General features: G+C 41.9%; 1 protein-coding gene across 2 annotated transcripts in view; it reads right to left on the bottom strand.

Moving 5' to 3' along the window:
• Window positions 1–25,892, bottom strand: part of EPHA7 (EPH receptor A7) — a 286,870-nt gene that overhangs the window by 16,771 nt on the left and 244,207 nt on the right. Inside the window, exons 7-12 of one of the 2 annotated variants that reach the window (XM_015412827.1) lie at window positions 21,432–21,600; window positions 11,649–11,757; window positions 11,142–11,197; window positions 5,755–5,880; window positions 3,079–3,264; window positions 2,337–2,398 (exon numbers count right to left, since the gene is read on the bottom strand). In XM_015412827.1, coding sequence (XP_015268313.1) covers window positions 2,337–2,398; window positions 3,079–3,264; window positions 5,755–5,880; window positions 11,142–11,197; window positions 11,649–11,757; window positions 21,432–21,600 — 708 coding nt within the window. The remainder of the gene's footprint in view (window positions 1–2,336; window positions 2,399–3,078; window positions 3,265–5,754; window positions 5,881–11,141; window positions 11,198–11,648; window positions 11,758–21,431; window positions 21,601–25,892) is intronic. The other variant, XM_015412826.1, reaches the window with a different exon arrangement.

Here is a 25,892-nt window from a genome sequence, read left to right as displayed (position 1 = left end):
ATACAAAGAACTTGTGCTTTTTCTTCAGACAAACTCAATTGGATATAAATGGGTATTTCCAGAAGGCGTCACTTTCAAGATTAAAGACAAAAAAGAAAAGATTGACTCTGTTCAGAAAGCTCAAGAATTTCTAAGGGTTCAGCTGGGAAGGCCAGGGGACAGGAAAACAGAAGAGGACAGCAAGTCCAGTGGTGAGCTACACTCCGGCTCTTCCGGAGAGTTCTCTGTCAGAGCAAGGGGCAGCAGCCCCAAAAAGTCCTTACAAGCTGCGGAAGAGAAGGGGAAAGGAGAAGTAAAGGCTGAAGGACTCTGAATTGTGCCTTTGAGACTTTTGTTATGGGATGATCGGGGGTACTGTTTCTAGACAGTTAAATTTAAGCTTTAAAGGAAAAGTGTTATAAATGTTTGACTCAGTTTATAAAGGGATCAATGATGGGAAGACTTGATGTAACTAAGCTAGTTGGAGGATCTCCTCTCTTGGGCTTTTAGTTAGTAGTGGGTTCTTTACTTTATCCCGTATATGTAGTTTCCCTTCCCTTTTCTTCTGTTGTAGTTTTTGTAGTGTTAAAAAAATAATAAAAAATCCCCTCCGGGGGCTCAAAAAAAAGAAAAAGAAAAAAAGAAATTAATGCGCTCTGAGATCTCAATGACCACTATTAGACAATAACAATAGTATTGCCAGACTTCCAGCCTCAGGAGAGAGGGAACTTTCCAGGGCTATATGGACTCCCAGTTCCCTCCCCCTATCCAGGATGAATGACTGCTCAAGGTCATGCCCTTGTCAGCAGTACCAACTGCTGGGCAACTCACTACTACACAACTTGCATGATTCATTTAGTTCCAGTGCTGGCCAACTGGTGACTCATTACTATTTCACAGCAGCCACCACATGAAAAGCAGCATGGTGCAGTGGTAAGAGTATCAGGCTAGGATCTGCAAGATCCAGGTTTGAATCCCCACTCTTCCATGAATGGGTGACATTGCACTATTCACTCACTTGCAGCCTCAGCATAACATATCTCATAGGGTTGTTGTGAGGTTAAAATCGAGGAGACAAGAATCATGTGTTCTGCTTTGGATCCTCATCATGGAAAAAGGAAGTGTATAAATGAATTAAATAAATAATAAATAAAGCTGAAGATGGGGGGGGGAGGTTGATGGGAAGAAAACAAATCAAGGAAAGGGTACAGGATAGGACTGCCAGAAGGGAAAACGGAAACAGAGTGGGCAGGGGAATACAGGGGGAAATGAGATTCCTGCTTGTGGTTTCCACCGCTGTTTAGCCAATTATTCTTAACTTCTGCGATACAGACCTCAACTGAGATGTGCCTTCACTGCTTACTTAGATGCAAGTCCCATAACACCTCCAGTAATTCTAGTAATTAAACAAGTTACAATGCAATCCTGTGTAGAGTTACTCCAATCTAAGCCCATTGAACTCCGTGAATTTAGACTGGAATAACTCTGCACAGGATTAAACCATTAATGTACCTGTCAGCATCCAACACATTTTCTTTCTTAACTTTTTTTAATTTTAGTAATCTGCCTGATGACAGGTTACTATGAATTTATTAAAGCTTGCACAATATTTTGTGTAATTTTGACTGGCTCTTAGTTTAAAGGTATTTGCATGGATATTCTTTCTTTTCTCGATTTTGTGTGGGCCCTTGGAGTCTAGACTGTGAGGCTGACTGGACTATAACTAATACATGTCTTTGGAATGTACCCACTGGATTTTGACTGATGTCTTAATGTACTTTATGGTATGCTTTTGCTTTTTATTTGCTGTATCCTTTTAATTTCTGTAAGCTGCCTTGGGCATCTTGTATAGGATGGAAGTGTGGGATAGAAATGTTGTAATAAACAATTTATTTTTTGGTCCTCAGTAGTGTTTTCTAGTTTACCCCAAATGGTAAATTTACAAAGCAGTTATTAAAACTCCCTTAGCTAATGGTAGTGTAGGTCCCCCCCCCCTTCATTCATTTCTGAATCACTGCTGTACTTAATTTAAGAACTTTCTTGTCTACTATGCTGAAAAGATACAAATGTGACTCCAAATCATGTGTTCCCAAAATATGGCTTCAGGACCCACTCTATGATGATAATCAAAACCACAATGTCTGCCTCACATTGGATCACTTAGATGGGCAAAAATGTTTTTTGTTTGATCCCGTCTGGTCTTCTAATTTCTAATCTGATTTTGCTGAGACCATTCAGAGATCTGTTAATGCTTTCTGCATTCTCATTTTACACTGAAAATGTTTTATTATGCTAAATTGGTAGCATATATATTTTATTCTTGAAGTGCTATATGTTTCCCTCTGGCGCTCACTCACCCTGAGAAATGCATCGAGGGCTCCATTTTCCATGTATTCTATTACAATCATTACTGGTTTCCCTAAAAAAGAAAAAAAGGGGGGGGGGGAGGCACATGTTGTTTAAAGAAATTAAAATCTGAACAAAGTGGTTTTTTTCCTTGATAAAACACATGCTGTTCCTTTGAAGGGCTGAATAGCTAAGGCATGAGTGCTCTTAAAGCTTCCAGCACAGTCACTGAGTTTTGATAAGTCCTTAAATGTCTATGTCTATAATATGGTCATGATTGACAAAATTAAACTATACAAATCAAAACATCAGTATGTTCTCCTGATTCTTGCCACGTGAACAGGACTGGGAAAATGACACTTCAGTTAATGCTAGAGGACATAGTAATTATCTTTCTATGCAAGGCTAAACGAGAGAATATCAATATAACATTATACACACACATTGTTCAGCTTTTTGTCATACATGAATCAACTTTTTCTTCCGGTTGGAGCGTAAATTATGTGTTTGTTAATTATTATCAGAAGAAAATCTTTTAATTTAGATAATACATACAAATAACTAATCTGAATCATTGACTGTGAGTGCAGTAACTGCTGTTTATTGTCTTGGTTGCTTCTGTTATATTGCTTTAATTGTGAGCTGCCTCAAGCAGGTCTGGAGAGCTGACACAGACAAATCTTCTAAATAAGTGAACAGCAATTTACTGCCATTCAGAATGTTGTCTGAACAACAGATCTGGCAGTTACTTACCTCTGGTAACGACCCCTTCTAAATGAACAACATTGGGATGGTCAAACTGTCCCATGATGCTGGCTTCACACAGAAAATCCCTCCTTTGCTTTTCAGTGTATCCCACTTTCAGCGTTTTAATGGCTACTGCAACATCTCTCTTGCCTGGAAGCTTTAGACGCCCACTGCATACTTCACCAAATTCTCCTGTAATGGAAAACATATTATGTGGTGGGGAACCACCTCTCATGCATACTTAAACCAGAATTAAATCATTCACATGTTGACTTGAATTGTACCACTCAGGAGTATAACCCAAGCAAAGTTATGCACGTTAAAAAATCATGATTTGAATGGGAAATATTTAAGCAAGTGCTTAACAGTCATCTGATAAAAGCAATGGGATAGTGAAGTTCTTAACTTTAGCAGGATTATGTCCCAAATTTGGGCTATTCCATCTGCACTCTAGTAATAGTATAAAAAAGGTCTGAGTTTGAACACAAGACTAGCAAGCATTCATACCTGTGCATAATATCTGGTATCACAAAGATGTCAACAGTAACAAAAGAGCAGAAAGATGTGCTACTGTCATCAAAATCAAACAAACACACATATCAACCACGTGAAATATGGGGAGCTTTTATTCCACAGTTGATTGCACCACAATATCAAAAGAATCATACAGAGAATTCTATACCATTTTCCCTCTGCCATTTACACAGATAATCCACACTGTACATTTGATGCGACTGGCGTAGCTATTCTTGCCTTTGTCAGCCCACTACTACTGGGCCATTGTGCCTTTCAATATTTCTAACTAAAATGCTCCATGAACTACACTATAAATTAGAGCAGCACAAACAACACTTGTATTGCACCCCCCTAACCCCGAAAACTGGGGCTTGTAGATTCATTTCATTGTGTGCCAGGAGAATTTTAAGTTTATATTTCTCATTTTTTTAAAAAAACCCCACACACAACTGAATTAGATTTAACTCATATTCACAAGAAAAGAAATGTGAATACTGTTATCTCATGGGGCCAAAAGCTAATTTACAGTGCAAGCCTATGCAGTTACTTCTATCTAAGCACAATGAACTCTGTGTAAATTTACACTATTAATCATATACCTAATAATTAATCTATTATTTCAAGTCAAGTCCTATGTCAGTGAGTGATTGCTATGATTTATGGGTTTCACATAGTCATAACCTACCAAGACATTGACCATGGTATTGTTTACAGTGTTTACAATTGTCTTGATAAGCAGCAGTTCTACTTATGGGGACAACAGTTATATTGTTGAAAACCCCATGAGTTAGCATACTAACTTAACCAGTATCATAAGGAAATGTAGCTGTTCCATCTACCAGCAGCAAGAAAGGGACAAGGATCATGAGAAAAGAGGAAACAAAGCTTATTTGATTAGATGTGATTCATGGGACTGAATATTAAGGAAGCAGTTGAGAAACCGTATCTCACCACTCTATACATATATCAGCTTTAGGTTTTAAACATATAAAAGATTAAGTTAGTAACTGATCTGCCATTTCAAGTGAGTTAATTTTTCATTTGTGGTTATAAAAAAGCTCGCTTCCCATGTTACATGTTTCTTAACGTGTGTGGGAAGACAAAAACTTCAACATAAAGTTTCTTAAGTAAAAGAGTATTCAGCCACAGGATGCATTGGGCTTTATCACTAGGGCACCATTACCTAATTTTAAGACTGCAAATCTAAACACAGTGACTCGGAAATTACTTTAAAGTAAACATGTATATGGTTGGTCAGTAAGTGTTTCTTAATTGTTTTATGGCCTAGATATTGTTTTTCCCCTTTAAATTAATGATTCCCCACCCCTTTTAAGTAAAGAACATCACATCTAATTTACAGCACTTGTCAAACTGTAGCAAGGGTGATTTAAGAAAAAAAGGGGGGGCTCTAAAAGCACTGCATAAAACAAGAGGAAGTCAAAGAATCTTTCCTCCACAAGTCTCAAGTATTTGATTTTTTTCTTGCCCATGGGTACTTAATTTCACTACATGAACTAGTGCAATAAAAGTGTCACATATCTTATTAATGCAAACAAATGGAAACAAGTTTCTCCAGCACAAACACCACTGCCTAAGTATGTGGAAAAGGAGGAAAAGTAATGTAATGACAGTACAATTACCATCACTCACAAAACAAGTACTTCTTGCAGCAATGAACTACGTTAAAAATGGTACCACAAATAGTCTCAAGAAAAGCTTGCTCTATAAAACCAAAAACCATATAGCATCCATAATATAACTTCAGTGGTGGCTTCCTTACACATATATCTAAGAAAGCCTGCCTCAGGAGGTTAATGGAAATATTTACACAAATATAGCCATCAGAATTTGAACTCAAGCATGCCTCCTTTTCTCAGCCTGTAGGGACTAATGGAATTATTGACATTTGCAAAATGCAATTTTCATTTTATTTTTTTTTTACAAGGAAATGGGAACACACACATGCTCATTATCAAACAAGGCCACAATGTTATTTTATTTATTTATTCTACATTTATGAGCAAATGCAGCTTCATTGCTTCCAACCAGTTTCATACAGGCAAAAAGCTCCATTCTTGAGACATAATTATTTGCCTGTCATCATGATGTATGAGTTTCGACCCACCTAAATGGAAGAGTTGTATAAGGAAGCCACAGCCAGCTTACCTGCACCAATCACACGCTCTATTTTAATACAGGAGGCATCTAACTCCTTGGCGAATTGATGGACAGCTCTATTTGGATCCTCGTAGGTTTCAGGGTCAATGTAGGTTTTGGTGCCTGGAAATTTAACTGTAATGATGTAAGAAAGCATGACTGTGATGAAGCAAAGCACTTATTGTGCAGCCAACCCTGGAATTTCATTATGTAGAGTGCTCCCCGGAACAGCGAAGTTTCTGCCAAACCATCTGAATCAAGCAATAGTATTCTCAGATTCAGAGATTTCCTGTAAAAGCTAGCTTTATATAAGGATCACCACGAACAGAGTTCTGTACATATAAACATTCCCTACTGAGTGTGATATCAAGTTAGGTCTCCTATTTAGCTAAATGAATACTGTGGCCCTCAGCTGTGGCTCTCCACTGTCTTAAGCAAAGAAAATCTGTTGATATCTTTTTACGGGGCATGCCAGGAATCAAACTATGACCTTTTGTAGAATGTGCTCTGCCAATGTGCCAAGGTCTCTGAAATATAGAAGTCTTTCTCCATATTATCTATACGGGATAATCAGTGACTCTAGTGGTCACACCTAATGCTCACTTCTTTGTTTCTGGTCTGACAATCCAGAGGACCTAATAGTCCTCAAAGGGATGGATTTGGGCCTTTCTTTACAGTATTTATGACCTACTACACAGATACAGTCTTGTCTCCATAGGACTAAATGTAACAAATTAGATTACTGTTTTGCAGTATCTGTCTCCCCCCCCCTAGTTTCCTGCATATCAGAAACATATTGTCCCATGCTCTGTAAAGAAAATGGATATTCAGAAAGTGAAATATATTCCATTTCATAATCTGCGTGTGCCTCTGATTTGGGAAAATACCATAGTCTTTGGCTTTGGAATCAAGCTTTCTTGTTTGATTTATCCATATAATTAAATTATATCTCCCTAAATGGGAACATGCTTGTTAAGGGATCCCTAAATGAGAACATACTTGAAGGGAATGCAAAAATTAGTGCTGCAGGGAACTCATGAAAGTTATCCCACCCCTTAAGTCACATAAACATTCATTTGTCTGCTGGCCCATGAGGAGAAGGCAAGCCTGTCCTGCATTTTTATTAACCATACAGGCTTGTGGATTTTCTTACTGTATGTTCATATTTAGGAAAAATATTATATGAGAAGTGACATTCTTTTGTTCTAGATGACACATCGACCACAGAGTAAGCACAGGTCAGATCTGAAGCTGTTTTCAGAGGCAGATTCTAGCACCTTTCCAGGAAGCTGTTAATGAAACAGCCTCATACAATACGATCAGCAGGTACTACATGCTTCAGTTGCATTATTAGACTTTCCATGGGAAAACAATGCTAGTGATATGGAAGTTATCCATGGAGCTGAATCGGTATTCTGAGGATATGTAAGAATTTATTTCAGATCTTCCCTAGAGGTTAATTTTGCTGCACTGCACTTTTCAATAGGTTTATTGCTAATCATAATGATAATGGCTAAGCTCCCAGAGTCGTAAGTGCTCATTTTTTTATTTACATCCACAACCAGGGGGGAAAGAGAACAGGAAAAACAACAACAAAAATAGGTTAACCGCCTATATTGTGTTTTGAAACAGACAGATGGAGAATGAGCCATCTTCTTGTGCTTATGATAAGGGGCCTGGATTGGAGGTAACCTTGTGAATCTCAAATGGGTCTCTGATGGTTCTTTATTCAAGCTGTCATAAAACATTTTGACAGACCAAAGCTTTCGTGGCATACCAACATGAAATAATGCTGCCTTAGATTCAAAAACATTGTTAAAAGAAAATGGTAGGAGGAAACAAAATGTAAATTGGAATTGGTTGAATAAACTCCTCCATCGTGGTTATACATTTAAAAGCTGTAGGGGTTATTGAAAGTTGAGGGGAACTGAAAGGAGAGAGAGGATATTCTATTAAACTCAGTGTTCTGAAAGCTAGTTAAACGGTTGTCTTTTCAGGTTATGGTGAAAATATTGTAATGTCATAATATCCCAGGATCATCTTACTATCACAGAAACAAAAGTTTTTTAAAAATAAATGGCTGGTAACTACAGCATAGTGTTTAATTTTTCCTCCCAGGAAGCAATGGTCAAATCAAATCAAATGGTATGCTTTCTGTCTAAAGGCCTGGAAAAAGCAGCACAGTAAAAGGTAAAATCATCATAGTAGGCTTCACAGTAGGTAATCTTTTGTGACAGATTTTAAACTTTCCTAGATATTGGATAACTAGGTTTCTTGAAAGAAATACAATGAAGGAACAAAATGCTATTTTCAATTTTAGTTTCTGACTATTAAGACTAGGCTATTGGGTAGCTTATTTACATTTCCCTGAAACGTTCAGTCTAAAAATATTGTATGCTGGGGAAAATAATTCTTTGGCTAGCACATTCACTTTCCCTACAGACGCAAGTGAAAGGAAACACAATTAATATCATTTCCTCCTCAGACATCACTCAGTAGGGAATGTTTAAAATAACTTAAAGTATTTTAGAGATGTGAAGAGACTCACTGCAACTAATGAGATAATCTTAGTAAGTCTCTCACCTTCTGATGAAGCTTTTTTTCAATAGTATAACATTTGCAATTGCTTTATTATTAGAAAAACATCTCAGAACATAAGAAACTTGATTCCCATTATTTTCTGTTGGTTATGTAGAGCACCCTGTGGGGTTTTACTAAGGGTGGGAAGGTTTTAATCCATACTTTAACAAAATTAATTAAGACTGAGTATCTAAACTCAGGAAACATGAATAAACAAACTGATCTAACGTTCTGAGAGTAGAAAAGGCCAAAAAGAAGAAACCTTCATTTGACTTTGAACCAAATCACTGGAGAATGTTATTTAAATAGAAAAAAGGGAAAAAAGCTTAGGAACTACCAGAAGAAAACTTTTATGGCCAGTCCTTGTACTATTTCATATACTATAGGACAGTAGGACTCAAATGTTAAGTGTCTAAATCTGAATTTCCATGTGGTCTTCTTGAGAATTTTCCCTTAACATGCCTGTTGTTGAATTATGGAATTATATTATTAACTAATTAAATTCTAAAATCCAGTATATTACATTAAATTATTCAGTTATTTTATCACAATAATGAATACATGTCTGCGTAAATGCATCAAAAGGATACACACAGTGCTGGAAAAGCAGCTCCTGAAAGTTATGAATCCCAACACAGTGCCATCTGAAACAGTGTGATGGGCTCTAGTTGCACATTAAAATTGAAGAAGCTCTTCTGCACATGCAGAAATGCTTTAGATGCACACACTGGATTCTTTATATCTTGCCCAAAATATGAATGAGTGTGCGATAACTTTTAGAGTTCATAGAATTTCATGATTTTATATTAGGTATCCACCAATCTTCCAGACAGATCGATTTACTTAGAAAACAAACGAGATGTTCGGAACAGAACCACTTAGGTGGCCAGGATGTTGATTGTCCGTGAAATATGAGACAGGAACCAATTTCAGTGAACACATTGTTTCTGGATATGAAATGTACTCTGAACAGATAAATCTGTACCAGAAGTGTTGTTCAATAATTGCTGTTAATCAGTCAAATAATGAGTTAATCACATTAACAGTGTTGATTTTAATTAATTTAAGATGAAATGCTCGTGAATGGGATTTTTCTTGAGTCCTGTTGAAAAGGTCTAATCAGATTACTGCAAATAGAAAAAATTAAAGAAGTTACATTTTTAGAGCTTCTACCAGGTACTAAAGCATCACTGTCCAAAATATTTATGCTTCCTTCCCCCAAAGATAGGCTGCAGTTCTTCATTCAGTTACACACACTGATCGTCTATTTTAGAACTGTTTGCAGAACTGGCAATAATTCTAATGCAGCAAGCGTGATCTATATTAGAAGCAGGTTGCTACAGTGTTCTTTGGGATTTGATTCTAGACCACTAAGGGGTTTAGGTGGAGGTGGGAAAACCAAAGTCAGCACCACAGAGGTGCTCTTTTACCACTGATTAAGACCAGAAAGAGTTTCTTATAACCCCTTTCCCCTCCATATGTGACCAATTCTGTCAGAGTGGTGCATTTGATTTCATTACACAGAACAGCAGTAGTGAAAACCTGCTACCACTTGCAACAGAGTCTGTTTGAAGTGGAGGTGGTGCAATCCCAGAATGTTAAAATCCGCTGTAGTTGTACAACTGAATTCACTGGCCACGACCCAACATTCATTTGCTTTCTTTAAAGACACTGGAGTTGTGTGTGCCTAACTTTATGTTACAAGTGATGTCTCATGAGACTTGCCACAGGTGGGATCTTATTCTTCCCAGTTACTGAACCCATTGTGGCACTGCACCCATCTGGGTATTGCTGTAGCAGCTGTAATGTCCGGGAGCCTGTCCAAGGCTGAAGTGGGTCAGATTGTCTGCATGTGCGTAGAATTGTCGGTATGTGAGTAGATAATGCGGCTTTAATTTGGGGGTTTAAATACCACCAATATTTCTTTTAACTTTTCAGATTTTTCTGTAAATCTGGGGGGTCTCCTGTATTTGCAGAACTATCTGTTTTCTGTAAGTGTGGGCCTGATCTATGGATTTAGGTATCTGCACAACAGCCCACATTTAACTATTAGAATATAAGATATATCCTATACAAGAACAACTGAGAAAATGGTTAGTTGTATTTGCATTACTTATAATGCAGTGCTAAGCAGAGTGATGGCTTTCTAAGCACATTGAAACCAACTAACTTCGAAGGGTGTAACTATCAGTTTGGTAATATTAAAACATCCCTTTTAAGATGGTATACTGTGGATTTTATCAATTAAAAAAATAGCAGATAAAAATCAAAATTCCAGTAATCATTTATGTCATTGACTAAGGTCTTCTCCGCCAGTTAGTCTATGAATACTATAGTTGCTGGTGTAACCAAGCTACATTTTGGATTATCTGGATTCTTTTAAACCTTCGGGTGGTCAAGAAGCCCTAACTCTCATAAGAAGAGATTTGCTGAACAAAGAATAAAATCAAACAGCAACTGGGCTAACTAGCTATCAATCACAGTATCTCAGGGGGAACCACTAAGATATTGTGAAACACTTATTCAAAAGCAACCAAAGGAAAATGTGGATTGAAAACAGTCATACATCATACAAATGCGCAGCAATAAAATCCGTGGTGTGAACAATGTTGATTTTATTCTGTGTCCTTTTGGAAGAGGTCATACTTCTTTTACAGTTTTTAACTTCACACTTGCTGTTTACACAGCATTTTAAAATGTATTATAGTTCTTCCTCTGAATGTTGTTTTAGTATTGTCTCTATTCTGTTACTGCCAGTCCCAATGCTTTATAACTAGTCTGGAAACTCCTGGGGGAAATAACAGCAGAACACTTACAATGAAAGTAAAGTTCTTCATCTCCTTCTTGATCAGCTTTGCTATAGCCACAGTGCCTGCAAAGACAGACCACGGTATTACCAAAATCAAGAATTAAAAACAGTTTTAATTCTACCATTTTTACTGTTGTAAATGTAGAGTGGATATATAAAAGGAAGGATGCACTTAATTCCTTATAGGTCTTACCTCACCATTCTGTCAATCTTGACACTGATAACAAAAAATCTGTCTGAGGTGTATGTGGAAAAAGAAAAGCATGGGAGGTAGCAGAACAATTTGATTTTATAAAAGAGGGTCCCATGTGTGTCCACACACAAACTGAGGTGCTTATTCCACCCTAGCTACATCCTACATAGGGCAAACAACAACTTGTTGAAGATCTTGTTTATGCACCTCCATCATTACACAGAATTATGTTGTACAGCTAACAAAATAGGTAACATGTATAGTCTTCAAAGGTGAAGTTGCCTAACATAGGCTTTAATACTTAATACTTAAAAACAGTACCTCCGTCCGATGATGAAGCCAAAAACCATGAACACCAGAATGATGGTGCCGGCTACAGCTACTACAGCTATGATGATAACAGGATTCTGTTCGCTGGAGACGGCAGTGGCTGTCAACAAGGGGAAAAAAAGATTAATTTTAAAGTACAGTTATTGGAAGAATCAGAAATGTTTGTTAATCTTTAGAAGTTGTAAAATATTTTGTAATCGTGTACAAATTATATGTTTATGAACTTGAAAAAGCCTTGACTCTGACTTTTTGTAGCAGAAGTTCTGGATCTTTAAAAAAAACAGGTTGCTTACCTGTAACTGATGATCTTTGAGTGGTCATCTATGCATTCATACCCATAGGGAACACAGTGCCCCTGTGCTGATCCGATTAGTGATATGCAAAGCTCAAACGGGAATTTCGTGTCTCAGCCCTGGACATGCACAGGAACCCCAACTGCGCATGCCTCGAGGGGCGGGGCAGACATCCCACCAGTTCCTTCTGACCACTGTCAAGCAGAAATAAAAGGCAGAGCCCAACAGCAGCGGGGAAGGAAGGGTGGGTGGTGTGAATGCACAGATGACCACTCAAAAATTATCAGTTACAGGTAAGCAACCTGTTTATCTTCATCATGGTCTCTGTGCATCACAGCCATGGGAGAATAGTAATCAGTGGCTCACCTGGAGGTGGGTACTGTCAGATCACTGGTTCACTGCAGAGGAGAGGATCACATGGCCCAGCTCTGTCTGCCACTGTGTGCTGACATCAAGAGCATAATGATAAATGAAGGTAGTGGGAGACAACCAGGTTGCAGCTGCACAGATGTCAGAAAGTGAAGCTCCCCTAAGGATGGCTGTGGAAGCTGCCATAGCTCTTGTGGAATGAGCTCAGAGAGGTCCAGGGAGAGATCGCTTAGCCAAGAGGTAACAGAAGTGTATTGTGGCAATGATCCATTTGGAGAGTCACTGAGCAGTGATTTTCGTTCCCGTTCCCGTGGTATGAGCAGTGTATGAGAGGAAGAGATGCTTTCCTCCTCATTCTTAGACATAGGAAAAAGGTCAGGCAAGAAGATCTTCGCGTGAAGTTGGAATTCGGACACAACTTTAAGGAAAGAAAGACACATCAGGAGCAAGACACACTCCGTGTGGTAAAAAACAAAGGTAGGGAGGATCATGGCGGAGGGCTAAAAGTTCACCAGCTTGTCTAGCTGAAGTTATGGCCAGTAGGAAAGCAGTTTTCCAGGAAAGGTATTTGAGATTGCAAGTAGCCAGTGGCTCAAATGGCTTCCTAGTCAAGTGGCACAGCACTAGTGGAAGGTCCCAAAGTTGGAGGTTTAACTGGAGGGTATAAATGAAGAAGACCCCTCAACAAATGTTTAGAAAGGGGATGGGAGAACACAGAATAACTGTCCACCACATGGCGATAGGCAGAGATGGCAGCCAAGTAAACACGCAAAGCTGGTGGAACTTGGGAGGGGCCTAAGAAAGAGAGGAACCTAGCCTATTTGTATCTATAGGGGGTAGTCAACTTGTGGGAGTTCAGCAGAACTTCAGAGACTTGGCCGGAGAACAAAGAGGAATGATTCTCCAAGTGGTCAATTTCAGTTGAGGAACATTGTGGTAATGAAGCATTCCTTCCGATGCAAGGAGGAGGTCGGGGGCAGGCAGAAAGTGGCTGAAAGTCCGATTGGTGAGGTCTAGGAGAAGAGGAAACCACGCCTGGCGTGGTCACCAAGGTGTTATTAGTATTCAGTCCGCATTGTCTCTCGTGATCTTGTGAATGACCTTTGGGAGGAGAGGTAGTGGTGGAAAGAGGAAAAGAAACTCGCAGTTCCAGGGGTACAGCAGACCGTCTCCTAGAGACTGGGGGTCCGAACCCCCACGGCAGCAGAATAGACGGCATTTCATGTTTGACTGGTTGGCAAAAACGTCTATCAGAGGTTGACTCCAGTGGAGGAAGACCGGCCGGAGGTACTGCATATTCAGTTCCCAATCGTGGAGACACATTTGGCCTCTACTGAGGAGGTCCGCTTGCACATTCAGAGCTCCAGGGATGTGGGCTGCACAGAAGATGTCCTGAGTTATGCACCAATCCCAGAGGTCCAGAGACAGATGGCAAAGTTTGCGAGATACCGTTCCCCCCTGGCGACTGATGTAACTCATTGCTGTTGTATTGTCTGTGAGGACTGCTACACATTTCCCATTGATTATCAGTTGGAAAGACTGAAGGGCCAGTCGGATTGCTAAGAGCTCCATGTAACTGATGTGATGATGACGAAGGCAAAGGTTTCACCTCCCGCTGATGCAAAGGCCATGGAAGTGCACTCCCAAACCCCAACAGGATGCGTCGGTAGTCAAAGTGACCTGAGGAGTGGGTGTGTGAAAGGGGGCTCCTGCCAAAAGGGATGACGGTTGTTCCCACCACACCAGAGACTCCTGGACATCTGCAGGAGGACAGAGTAGAGTTGATTGGGGCTGAGTTGATGGGTTGTAGCACTTGAGAAACCACATTTGAAGGGGTCACATTCTCAGTTTGGCATGGACAAGGACCGCAGTGGTTGCCACCATGAGGCCCAACAAATGCTGGACATAAAGAGCTGGTATCACATGACAGGAATGCACATGCACAAATAGGGTAATAAGGGTGTGCAGCCTGTCTTGTGGAAGATAGGCCCTGACATGACAGAGTGTAGCATGGCCCTGATGAATTGAACCTTCTGGGATGGGATGAGATGTGACTTTCCGAGGTTCATGCAAAGACCCAGTTGTTTGAGGAGGTCTAGAGTGGTCTGAATATCTCGCAGAAGAACTCCTGTTGACTTTGCGACAAGGAACCAATCGTCTATGTAGGGATTTTAGGCAAAGAGAGGCAGCAATAACCACCATCGTCTTCGTGAAAACCCTGGGGGCAGTACAGAGCCCAAAGGGGAGGACCTTGCATTGGTAATGGCCCTCTCCAATGGTGAAGCGAAGAAATTGGTGGTGGCAGGGGCAGATGTTCAGGTGAAAGTAAGCATCCTGAAGGTCTAGGGTAGCCATCCAACCCCCACCCCCAAGAGAGGCAGTATGAATTGAAGGGAGACCATCCTAAATTTACGATACATTATAAAAGAGTTGAGGGCTCTTAAGTCCAGAATTGGTCTGACACCGCCATCCCTCTTGGGCACTGTGAAGTAACGGGAGTAGAAGATCCTGGAGGGACTTCCTCGATAGCATTTTTTTGCTGAGGAGGGCGACAACTTCCTGAAGTTGGGTGGCCGATGATGGAGTCACGACAAAGACTGGTAGAAGTGGAGGCTGAAGAAACTCTATTGAGTATCCAAAGGAGATAACGGAAATAACCCATTTGTCGGTGGTAATTTCTTCCCAAGTGTGAAGAAAGGGACCAAGGGGAGTAGAATGAGGAGACAGGTAGGTGAGAAAGTCAAAGACTCTGCTTGGGGACCTTCGGAGGCTTCGAGCAGTTGGATGGCTGCCCTGAGTTGTATCTGGATTTAGACAAGTAGGATGGGCGCTGGCCAGCTGGAGAGGCACGAGGACACCAGGAACATCCTGGAAAGTGCCTGGTGAAAGAGCGTTTAGGCCAAGAGTGTGACCAGGGCCGAGGCTTGTATTGCTTTGAGGAGGAGGAGAGTCCCAGTGTGTGGAACGCCTTAATACTTTTATTCATGTCCTGGAGGACTGAATCTGTTGTTGCATGGAAGAGTCCTTGGCCGTCAAATTGGAGGTCCTCAATGTATGCCCTGGTATCAAGTTGGAGCATGGTGTTACATAGCCAAGAATGCCTACGCAGGGTGATAGCAGATGTCATAGTCTTTGAGAAGGTGTCTAAGGCATGTTTAGATGAGTTTATTAACTGTTTTGCCAAAACAAGACCTTCCTTCTGGACCTTACATAGTGTCTGCCATTTGTCATCCGTGAGGGAAGCAAAAACATTGCTAAGCTACTTCCATAGGGCATACTGGCAACGGCTCATGCAGGCGAGGTAGTTGGCAGTCTTGACCCCAAGAGCGCCCGCAGAGTTGAAACGCCTACTAAAAGAGTCCAGCTTACCGTTTTACCTATCTGATGGTGCTGAGTGGTAAGTGTAGAGAAACTCAGCCCCAGATTCCTGGACCTTGTACGTATTATGTAGCCTACGTGAAGACACAGGTACAGAAGAGGGTTTGTCCCATGGAGCCTTCGTGGCCTGAAGAAGGATGGTGGACATAGGGAGAGCGATGGCAGTGGAGGTATCTAACTGAACAAAGACTGCATCTGTTACAGATGGTTGCGGTTCTGCTACTGAATGCCATAGGGAATGAGCCATGTGCTTGATGAGGTCACCATAGGAAGTAAGATACTCTGAATGTGAAATAGGCAGGTCTTCATAAACAGTTGTTTTGGGTGAAGGATCATCTGGCGAACTGTTGGTCAGATACAGCAGCATCCGAGTCCTCTCCGGAAGAGTCAGAAGAGAGAGAAGCAGCTCGCATAGTAGGAAGCACCTCAGCTGCCTGATCTGCAGGCTTGGGAGGGGTAACGGTCGAGGCTGGTGGTGTCAGTATCAGCGCAAATGGTGATCGATGCAGAGGAGAGAGAAAACTTGGGAGTGGGAGGTGATGGGGCTCTCGATATCGAGGCAGACAGTGCTGAACAATGTGGATGAGGCAAATGGGAATGCCAAGAAAACATGCGATCCCAATCATGAGGGCCCAGAGGAGCAAGCCAAGGCATAGTCGTAGAATATGGGAAAACCCTGTAAAGATACTGGAGCTGACATTGGTCCTAGGGGATCAAATGCGGAGCAGGCGGATGGAAATAATGGCCAGGTGATCCAGGTGGGGAAGACTGCCCAGCTGGGGAGTAGTTGTGCCTCGGCAATCGGTATGCTTGGTGCTGGAAGGCACACGAGGAGGGTCTGCATCGAGTCGGTGTCGATGGCCGCTGTCAATGGGAGACTCGGACTGATGTTGAGGATCGATGTTGACTGGTGAACGGGATCAAACACTATCACAGGATCCAGCTTTCCTAGACGGATAGTTGATGAGAACTTCATCAACATCAGACGTTGACATGGAGAATGGTTGAGTATCTGAGTAAGGCTGCAGCATCGGGGGGTTCAACTCTCGAATAGGTGAGTCAAGAAGTTGAATAGACGGGGCGACATCACCTTCTGCAGATCTGATGCTGGAGCCTCAAAGACAGTGGGCTGCGGATGTGCAGAGCCCAGGAAGTCGGTAGCAGTGGGTTTTGCAAGAGTCTTATGGCCAGCCTTAGTAGATTTCTTATGGGCCTTATCCGACTTACCCTTCTTCTTCCTTTTCAGAGGTGTGGACGCCACTGAATGGACCATTGAAATTCACCATTTCAAGGTCAAGAGACAGGTGGGGCCGTTGATGAAGGAGGTCTCAGTGGTGGTTGTTTTGAGGACATGCCAAGACAGGAATTCGGTGAAGCGATAGCGGCAGGCTTAAGTGCCAATTCTAAGAGGGCTACCTGGAGGCAAGCCGGACGTTTTTTATGAGTTTGGTTCAAATATTTTGCACAGAGTTTGCAGGAATCTGGGCAATGTGCCTCCCCCAAACACAGGATGCAGAGAGAATGACTGTCCAGAGGTGCAAGCTTACTGCCACATTTAGTGCAGATTTTAAAGAAGCCCCACTTTTTAGCCATAAAACAAAAAGGGCTAAAGTAAAAATAGCGGAGGTGGGGCGGCAAGGCCGAAGCCCACAGATGGAAAAAAGAAAGGAATCTTATGTCTCTAAGTTAAAGTCTTTTTTTTTTTTAGAAAAAGAGGGGGGAAATGGAGAGGGAAAAAATACACAGTAAAAAGGGTAAGGAACAAAAAGAAATCCCATGAGAAAAAATCGAGGCAATCTCACTGACCGAAGATGAGCTGTTAACAGCGCGGCGGTTACGGCATGCATGGCTGGGGTTCCCGCACATGTCTGGGGCTGAGGCGCAAAAATCCCGTTTGAGCTTTGCATATCACCGATCGGATCAGCGCAGGTGCACTGGGTTCCCCATGGGTGTGATGCACAGAGACCACAACGAAGATCCCATATGACAGGCTCAGATATTGAACATGTGCCGGTAGGGTTGCCAGGTACCTGTTGGGCCCAAGAGCTCTCCCAACCCCAGCTCTCATTGCCTGCTTCCACTTTGGCAGCCAGTAAGAGAGAAAAAAAAGTTTTAAAAAATCTGTCTGCCTGATGGCATTGTATCACTTTTGAGGAAAATCTGAATGTGACATCATGCCAGAAACGTTATGGTTTTACCTAAGCATTTCCAGTCATTCCTAAAGAGCCATTCCTAAACTTCCTGATTCTCCTAGAAGTGATTAATGCTGTCATGCCCTTGGAACCCCCCATATCTCCACCCACACCCAGATTCCTGCCATTTGCCAGGCACTAAATCCTAAATTCAGTTTTGCATTCTATGTCAGGAAATTGCTTGTGGTGCTGTGGACTGGAATGCATCTGTTAAAGGCACACCAAAATTTGGTGGTGAGTAACTGAAATCCTAGAATAGGTTTTGAGCATACTCATAGTATTCATATGGGCTAACAGATACTTTACATTTTTAATATTTTTAAAAAATCAGTAATTTCTCAGTACTGCAAGTTTGCTACTAGAGCACTATGTTCAAGAAATCATGTTTACCATGTTACATCTTTTAAAATTACTTTTGCATGCTAACTTTTACTATCGGTTACATTCTGTTCCAATTAGCAATCCCAGTGGAATAACTAAAATGATCTTGGAAGGACTGTGTATATATATTCTGAATATATCCTCTATATATATTCTAAAAAATTCTTAACGTTATTTGTTCCACCCCCCTTTTTAACACTATTGAAAAGTATGAGTACTGCTGGTGGTATATAAAGAAGATTTGAAAACTATTCTTTGAAGATCTCTAAGATCTGCAAATTATTTTGAATACTAAGCTACCAGCATCCAAAACTCTGCCCAGAAGCAACTGCATTGATGTCAGAAGAATAAGATTCACAAAATGTGAATCATATGGAGACAAGAGTTGGCTAAGAACATAAAAGGTAAGGAGTTTTAATAGTAACCAATTGTTTCAAGTGTTAAAAAGACAAATGCTTCGAGACAAGGATTATTGTGCATTATTTAAAAATAATTTTTTGAACAAATGAAAAGACTCCATTTTGTTCAGGTTTTCAAAGAAAGCAAATGGCCTTTCTGTGCTGTTTAATTGGATGCATGCATATTCTCAGGGTGTTTTCATACACAATGCTTATAGCAGTTTTTGCATTTCCCAGGTCTGCAATTCAAATGCAAAACCTTTCCTGACTAGAATATACACTGGATTCAGAAACTGGGGATCTGGGTTGTTTTACCTATCCTGCATTAATCATGTTCACACATCAAAACAAATATCACAGAGAAGCATCACTTGCTTCAAGTGTAAAATATTCCAACTACCTCCTCAATGCTAACAAAAAGTTTTTATTCTACCCTTATGTCCAGGGATTCTCTTAATGTTCTTTCAATTTGGGATGGTTATTATAATATATAACAAGTGGGGACCCACAATAAAACATCGCATATTGAGTTTTAATTTATTTTCAGGGTTTTTTTTAAAACCTCCAACGCAGCTTTTCATCACAGTTTGGGGGTTTAGAAGCCAGCAGGAGAGTTTTAAAAGGGCAGCTGAGGTAGGACAGAGGCTGGGGTGAGAAGGAGCCTTCTCTCCCATTCCCAAGGCTCTGTAGTCCTTGGCTCAGCGTCTTTTTAAAACTTTCCCCTTGTTTACTGCAAGGGGAGGGAGAAGAAGTGCAGGAAATGAGCGAGTGGAAGGGAAGAAGTATCCCTGCACCTTCCATCTCCGCTTTTACCCACAGTTTGAGCAGTTAAAAGGTAGCGGGAGAGTTTTAAAGGTCACCTTCACCTACAGAGGCTTGTGAGTGGGAGATTAGGCTCCTTCTAGTTTGGTGTAGTGGTTAAGTGCACAGACTCTAATCTGAGAGAACCGGGTTTGATTCCCCACTCCTCCACTTGCACCTGGCTTGATGGCCTTGGGCAAGCCATAGCTCTGATAAGAGCTGTACTTGAAAAAGAGCAGTTTCTGTCAAGAGTTCTCTCAGCCCCACCCACCTCACAGGGTGTCTGTTGTGGGGAGGGGAAGGGAAAGGAGTTTGTAAGCTGCTCTGAGACACCTTTGGGTAGTGAAGGGCGGGGTATAAATCCAATCTCTTCTTCTTCTTCTTCTCCTCACCCCAGCCTCCATAGCCGCAGGCTCAGCTTTCCTTTTAAAACTCTGCCAGGGTCTACCTGGCTAGACAGCATGGAGAATCAGCACTGGAGGTGTGTGTGTGTGTATGTGTGTGGGGGGTGTAGGATTCCATTCAGTAGCAGCACTGCTTTTCCCATCTTCTTCCCCATCCCTCTTCATTTTAAGGTTTTTAAAACACTGCATATTTTTTAGAGGTTTAAGGTTTTTTCTGCAACCTTGGGGAGTCCCCCAAGTTTGGAGAAAAATCTCTCTTCACCCAGTATGGGCTCTATCAATGGATATAAACATCTGCAGATACGGGGCACATTTGGAAAATAGATATAACAGTAGGTTTCAATCAATATATATATTATGCATTTATGAGGTTCAAACATTGAACTACTTGATACACAGGTGTGCTCTAAAAGCAGTTTTAAATGGCAAACAATTGGCATCATATTCAAATAGTCTGAATAATTCAATAATCTGATTAATAGATAATTCTTCTGGGTACAGTCATTACATCCACGTGCTAGAGGGAAGTAACTCAAGATGGATTTTGATAAGGTTTGTCTTGAATACAATGTATTTATAGGAAATGTCAAGGCTCATAACAAATGGGGAAAATGGAATATCTTCTCCATTATTGTGTTAAAAAATGACTGTGTAAAAATTTCATGTTCAACTACAGGAAGGGGCTCAGGAAGCAATTTTCTCCAGGCCAGTTTGTCCAGGGATCCCGGAGGGATTTTTGCCCTCTTCTGGGCATGGAGCAGGGGTCACTGGGGGTGTGTGTGTGGGGGGGGGGCGGAGGTAATTGTGAATTTCTTGCATTATGCAGGACTAGATGACCCTGGAAGTCCCTTCCAACTCTATGATTCTAATTTTTGCAATTTAGTCAGATCAAGGAGGGAAAAATGCCATGCAGTTGAGAGTCTCTTAATTATTTGTTGCTGTGACTATTATGTAATCAGTGAGAAATTAATCACAAAATACACTACAATCATACAATTCTACTTAGCAGTTTCTAAAAATGGGAGCAGAAGAAGCTGAAAATGAAAGAGAGAATCACCTCTATAATGTAGTTACTTTATAAATAAATACACAATATGAAGGAGAGAAAAGGAGGAAATGCATGGTCGCAGGATTTATGATGGTCACACAGCAACTAACCTTAACATATAGTTCCAGTCCAGGTATTATTAAAAAAGAAAGTTCAGTTGAGAGTTCAATCTGATCCCTATTTGGGTGCAATGAAAGTACAGGAGGAGTAGGATCCACAATATAGCTTAAAGGTTCAGAGGGAAGGGACAGTAAAGATCCAAAACAAACCACTTATGCCTCCTCTTCACTGTCAGTTTATATAAATGTGAAATTCACAGCTGCCATTGTCAGATTACCTAAACAGAATTTTGTAATCCAAGAATGTGTGTTCATATAAACAATACAATATAAAATAGTCCATCATGAAGTAACTGAGCCCTTTGTGAGCTCATTTTCCAGTTTTCCAGAATGTCACCCATGACTACTGTGAACTCATTTTAAGTGAAGATGTCTATTGTACACATTTTACCTGTAGCTTCCTCTAGTGTGGCAACATCTAGTCTAGGGCTATAACTTCCATAGCCAGCAGCAGTGAATGCACGAATTTGGAAAACATATACTGTTCCTGGTTTCAGATTATTAACGGATACAGAGGTGGACCTGGTTTTCACTGTTGAATAGGTCCTCTCCCTTTGGTCCTGGAAAGAAGACAACAAAAAATTGCATATTATTTGCAATTCAGATCTCAGTTTTGCTCCCTCTTAGCCACTGACAACTGGTACTGGCAGTTTATTTCAATTTGTTATGAAGGGTGTTCTATATTTTTGCCCACATAAGAATGTAGCACACTCTGTGGAGCATTATAACACAATTCCATTTCATTGAGGGGCTCTTAAAATGACATAAAATGTAAATGAGAAGCACATGGTGCTGCTCATAAAATCCTGGTGATAAAAACACTGCCTTTTTGCATCTGATTGTCATACGGTAGTTTCTCCTGCTGGATCATCAATTGGCTCAAATGTTGTATTCTGCTAGCTTATGAATAACCCAATAAGATATTTCTTAGCAATTCATTTCCTGCGTTCCTTCCTTTTTTTCTTTTTTTTAAAAAATGTTCTCTTACAGTTCTTCAATAAGTCATAGTAAAAGCTACTTTCACCTAAGCGGACAAAGCTTATTCTCTGTAACACTGCTATGTTTTCTGGGTGCAAAACCTTCAAACTGTGCATGAAACTCTTTTGACTGCAGATCTCATCTATTAATTTTAGCATAAGCAACAGTTACTTTAATCCCTTCCTTTGTGGACACATGTCCTTGTATCAACCAGAATGAGGCATCTGCCATATAGACATGTGAGTAACATTGTATGTGTGGATCTGTAGTTAGTAAACTATCCTATTTCTGGCATGGATGGAGGAAACTTTTATTTTGGACCACTGAAAAAACACTATGCTAATATTCCTTAGCAGTAAATACACAGAATAAGATCCCTATTTAGTGAAATCACACACAAAAAAAATTGAACTAAATACAGGACAAGCCCTATTGGGAGGCTTTTTTTGTACAGGTAAAAAGGTAAAGGTTCCCTTGCTCGAAAGCCAGTCGAATCTGACTCTAGGGCTCATCTCCATTTCAAAGCCGAAGAGCCAGTGCTGTCCAAAGACATTTCCGTGGTCATGTGGCCAACATGACTAAACACCAAAGACTAAACACCAAAGAATGCTGTTACCTTCCCACTGAAGTGGTACCTATTTATCTACTTGCAATTTCTTGCTTTCGACCTGCTAGGTTGGCAGGAGCTGGAACTAGAGACTCCATCATGCGGCACACTCCATCAGCTCACTCCATCATGCGGCACACTCGGGTCTTGAACTGCTGAACTACTGACCTTCCACAGGCTGCAGTTCAGCGTCTTAACCACTTGAGTCACCGCAGCTCCTGTTTAAGCCCTGTTTAAATTACTAGGAAATATACAAGTACACTTCTGCCCCTGGACACCTTCCATTCACTTCATGGGTCCTGCAGAGTTAGAGTTAATAATGCCTAATAATCAGATTTTATTTATATTTCAATCAGTTAAATTACACAAATAGCTAAACTCAAGCAGTATGTATACTATAAACACTAACTGGTTTAATAATAATGTTCTCTTCCCATGGAATCCTAGCAAATACAATTCAGGGAGGAGATATACCTAACAGAAAATGTCCAGACTACAATTCCCAAGTTTCTTTGGGATAAGCAATAACAGTTGAAGTCATATAAAAATGAAAGGGGGATGTTGAGAATTGTTAAAGAAAAAAATTGAGCAGGTTGGAAAAAATTAAACTGATATTGAAATTTAAATTAGACACAAATCCTACAAAGTATTTAATCACAAAATCCATTAATTTGTATAATATATGCTGGTTTTGTTCTGGTTTTGAATGCGTTTGAGTGTTTGTTCGCTACTTCAAATAAAGCTGAATCACTGAGCTGAAATCATTCTCCGATCCTTTGTTAGCGCGATCTAACAATTGGCGACGAAGGTGGGATGTTAGAACAGGTAGGCAGCCCTGCAAACAACCCCACATCGGAAGGAAGCGAGCAAAGCACTGCAGCCGATCAAGTGGAGGCGCCACCAGCTCCGGTGCCCAAGTCTCCCACGATGGCTGGAAACCAGAAGTTCCAGTCGTTCGAACCTGCATCTGAGGACTGGGATGCTTACCTTGCCCGGTTCGAATTCCATCTTGAGGCCAGCGACATCACAGAAGAGGCGAAGAAGAGGGCCAGCCTACTGAGCTCCTGCGGGAAAGGCACCTTCGACATCGCCAGGTCGTTGGTAGCTCCGGCAGACATCAAGACGGTGTCATTCGCTGAGCTAACGAAGAAGCTGAAGGCCCACTTCTCTCCCCAACTTTCAGAGATCGCCTGCCGGCACGCGTTCTACAAGCGGAGCCAGGCCGGGAACGAGACAATCGCTGAATACGTCGCGGCCCTTCGCAAAGCAGCACGACCGTGTAATTTCACCGATGTCGAGGAAGCACTCCGGGACCGTCTCGTGTGTGGCCTTAAGGACGAAAGGCTACAACAGAAATTGTTTGCGCGCACCACCCTGACCTGGGCGGTGGCGTACGAGGAAGCCGTTACAGCTGAAGCGGCGGATAAATCTACAAAAGAGGTCCGTCAGCAGCTGGCGGAACAGAGCGTTCACTCCCAACGTGACAGCGAGGGCGATGATGCAGACGATGACGTCTACGCAGTTCGAGGCAAGCGGACCTCAGTGAAGCCTACAGCCTGCAAGCCGTGCTCCGGTTGTGGCGGGGAGGTCCGTCAGCAGCTGGCGGAACAGAGCGTTCACTCCCAACGTGACAGCGAGGGCGATGATGCAGACGATGACGTCTACGCAGTTCGAGGCAAGCGGACCTCAGTGAAGCCTACAGCCTGCAAGCCGTGCTCCGGTTGTGGCGGGAAACACCAGCACGACTCCTGTTGGGCCCGAGATGTCGACTGCATAACGTGTGGGCGGCGTGGACACCTCGCCAGAGTCTGCAGGTCGGCGCAGAAGGGTTCATCGTCCAGCAGCAAGGGGACACCGCATTTTCCTGCACCGGAGGCAGCCCACCAGATGACCACCAACCTCACCAGCGCTTCAGCCGTGCATCACACCAGCCGTCAGGAGAAGATCTCCGTGACCCCGACCCTTGACAGACGACCCTGCATGATGGAGGTCGACTCTGGCTCTTCTGTGACAGTCATCTCTACGGCGTCCTGGCAGCAGCTCTTCCCAGATCGGAGTCAGCGGCGGCTCCAGCCTGCAGACACGAGGGTGACTGACTTCCAAGGGAACAGGATTCCCCTGGCAGGGAGGGACACTGCAAATGTTGTATTCAAGGGTAAATGTGCTAACCTCTCTTTCCTAGTTGCTGAGGGAGACCGAGTCAACCTGATGGGGTTGGACTGGTTTGGGCGTTGGGAATTGGAATTTCCGGCATTAACAAATTGTCTGGAAATAAATGGGACATGCTGTATGACCTTTTTCCTGATGTGTTTGGTGAGGGTTTGGGGCGGTACAAAGGGCCCCCGGTTGCGTTTGAATTAGACCCATCCGTTAAACCGATTAGGTTAAAATATCGGAAGGTGCCAATCCCTCTCAGACCTAAAGCTGAGAAGGAGCTTGACAAGCTTGTGGAACAAGGGGTCTTAGAACCTGTTCCCTACAGCAAGTGGGAGACTCCCATAGTGACTCCCGTAAAGGCAAATGGGTCCATACGCTTGTGCCCAGATTACAAATGCACCCTGAACAAGGCTTTGCAGCAACATTCCTACCCCGTCCCTGTAATTAGCCACATCTTGGCTTCCTTGGGGGGAGGCAAAATATTTGCCAAACTTGACTTGACCCAGGCATACCAACAATTGCCTGTAACCCCTGAGGCTGCAGAAGCACAAACAATTGTTACGCACAGGGGGGCTTTTAAGGTGAACCGACTCCAGTTCGGAGTCAATGTAGCACCAGAGATCTTTCAGGGTCTCATGGAACAACTGTTAAGGGGGGTGCCTGGCACGGTGCCCTACTTTGACGATGTGTTAATTGCGGGGGGGGGGGGGCAGAGCAAGAATTGCTGGACCTGGGTCCAAACAAGAGTTGCTGGACCGCGTTAAGGAAGTTTTAAAGCACTTCCAAAATGCCGGGCTCAGGGTGAAGCGGTCAAAATGCACACTGGGGGTTGACAGTGTGGAGTTCCTGGGATTTCGCATCGACGAAAATGGAGTCCATCCCACGGAAGAGAAGGTGTCCGCAATCCGAAACACCCCCAGGCCGGTGAGTAAGAAAGAGCTACAGTCATTTTTGGGGTTGCTCAATTTTTACCATGCATTTTTATTTATTTATTTATTTAATTCCATTTCTATCCCGCCCTCCCCGCACGCAGGCTCAGGGCGGCTTACAAGGCACAAGTGCTATAAAACCAAATACATTAAAAATATTTTAAAACAACATAATTTAACC

This window comes from Gekko japonicus, unplaced genomic scaffold (genome assembly GCF_001447785.1).
Source record: "Gekko japonicus isolate JY-2015 unplaced genomic scaffold, Gekko_japonicus_V1.1 scaffold1111, whole genome shotgun sequence".
NCBI classification, from domain to species: Eukaryota; Metazoa; Chordata; class Lepidosauria; order Squamata; family Gekkonidae; genus Gekko; species Gekko japonicus.
This window is presented reverse-complemented; position numbering and strand designations above follow the sequence as displayed.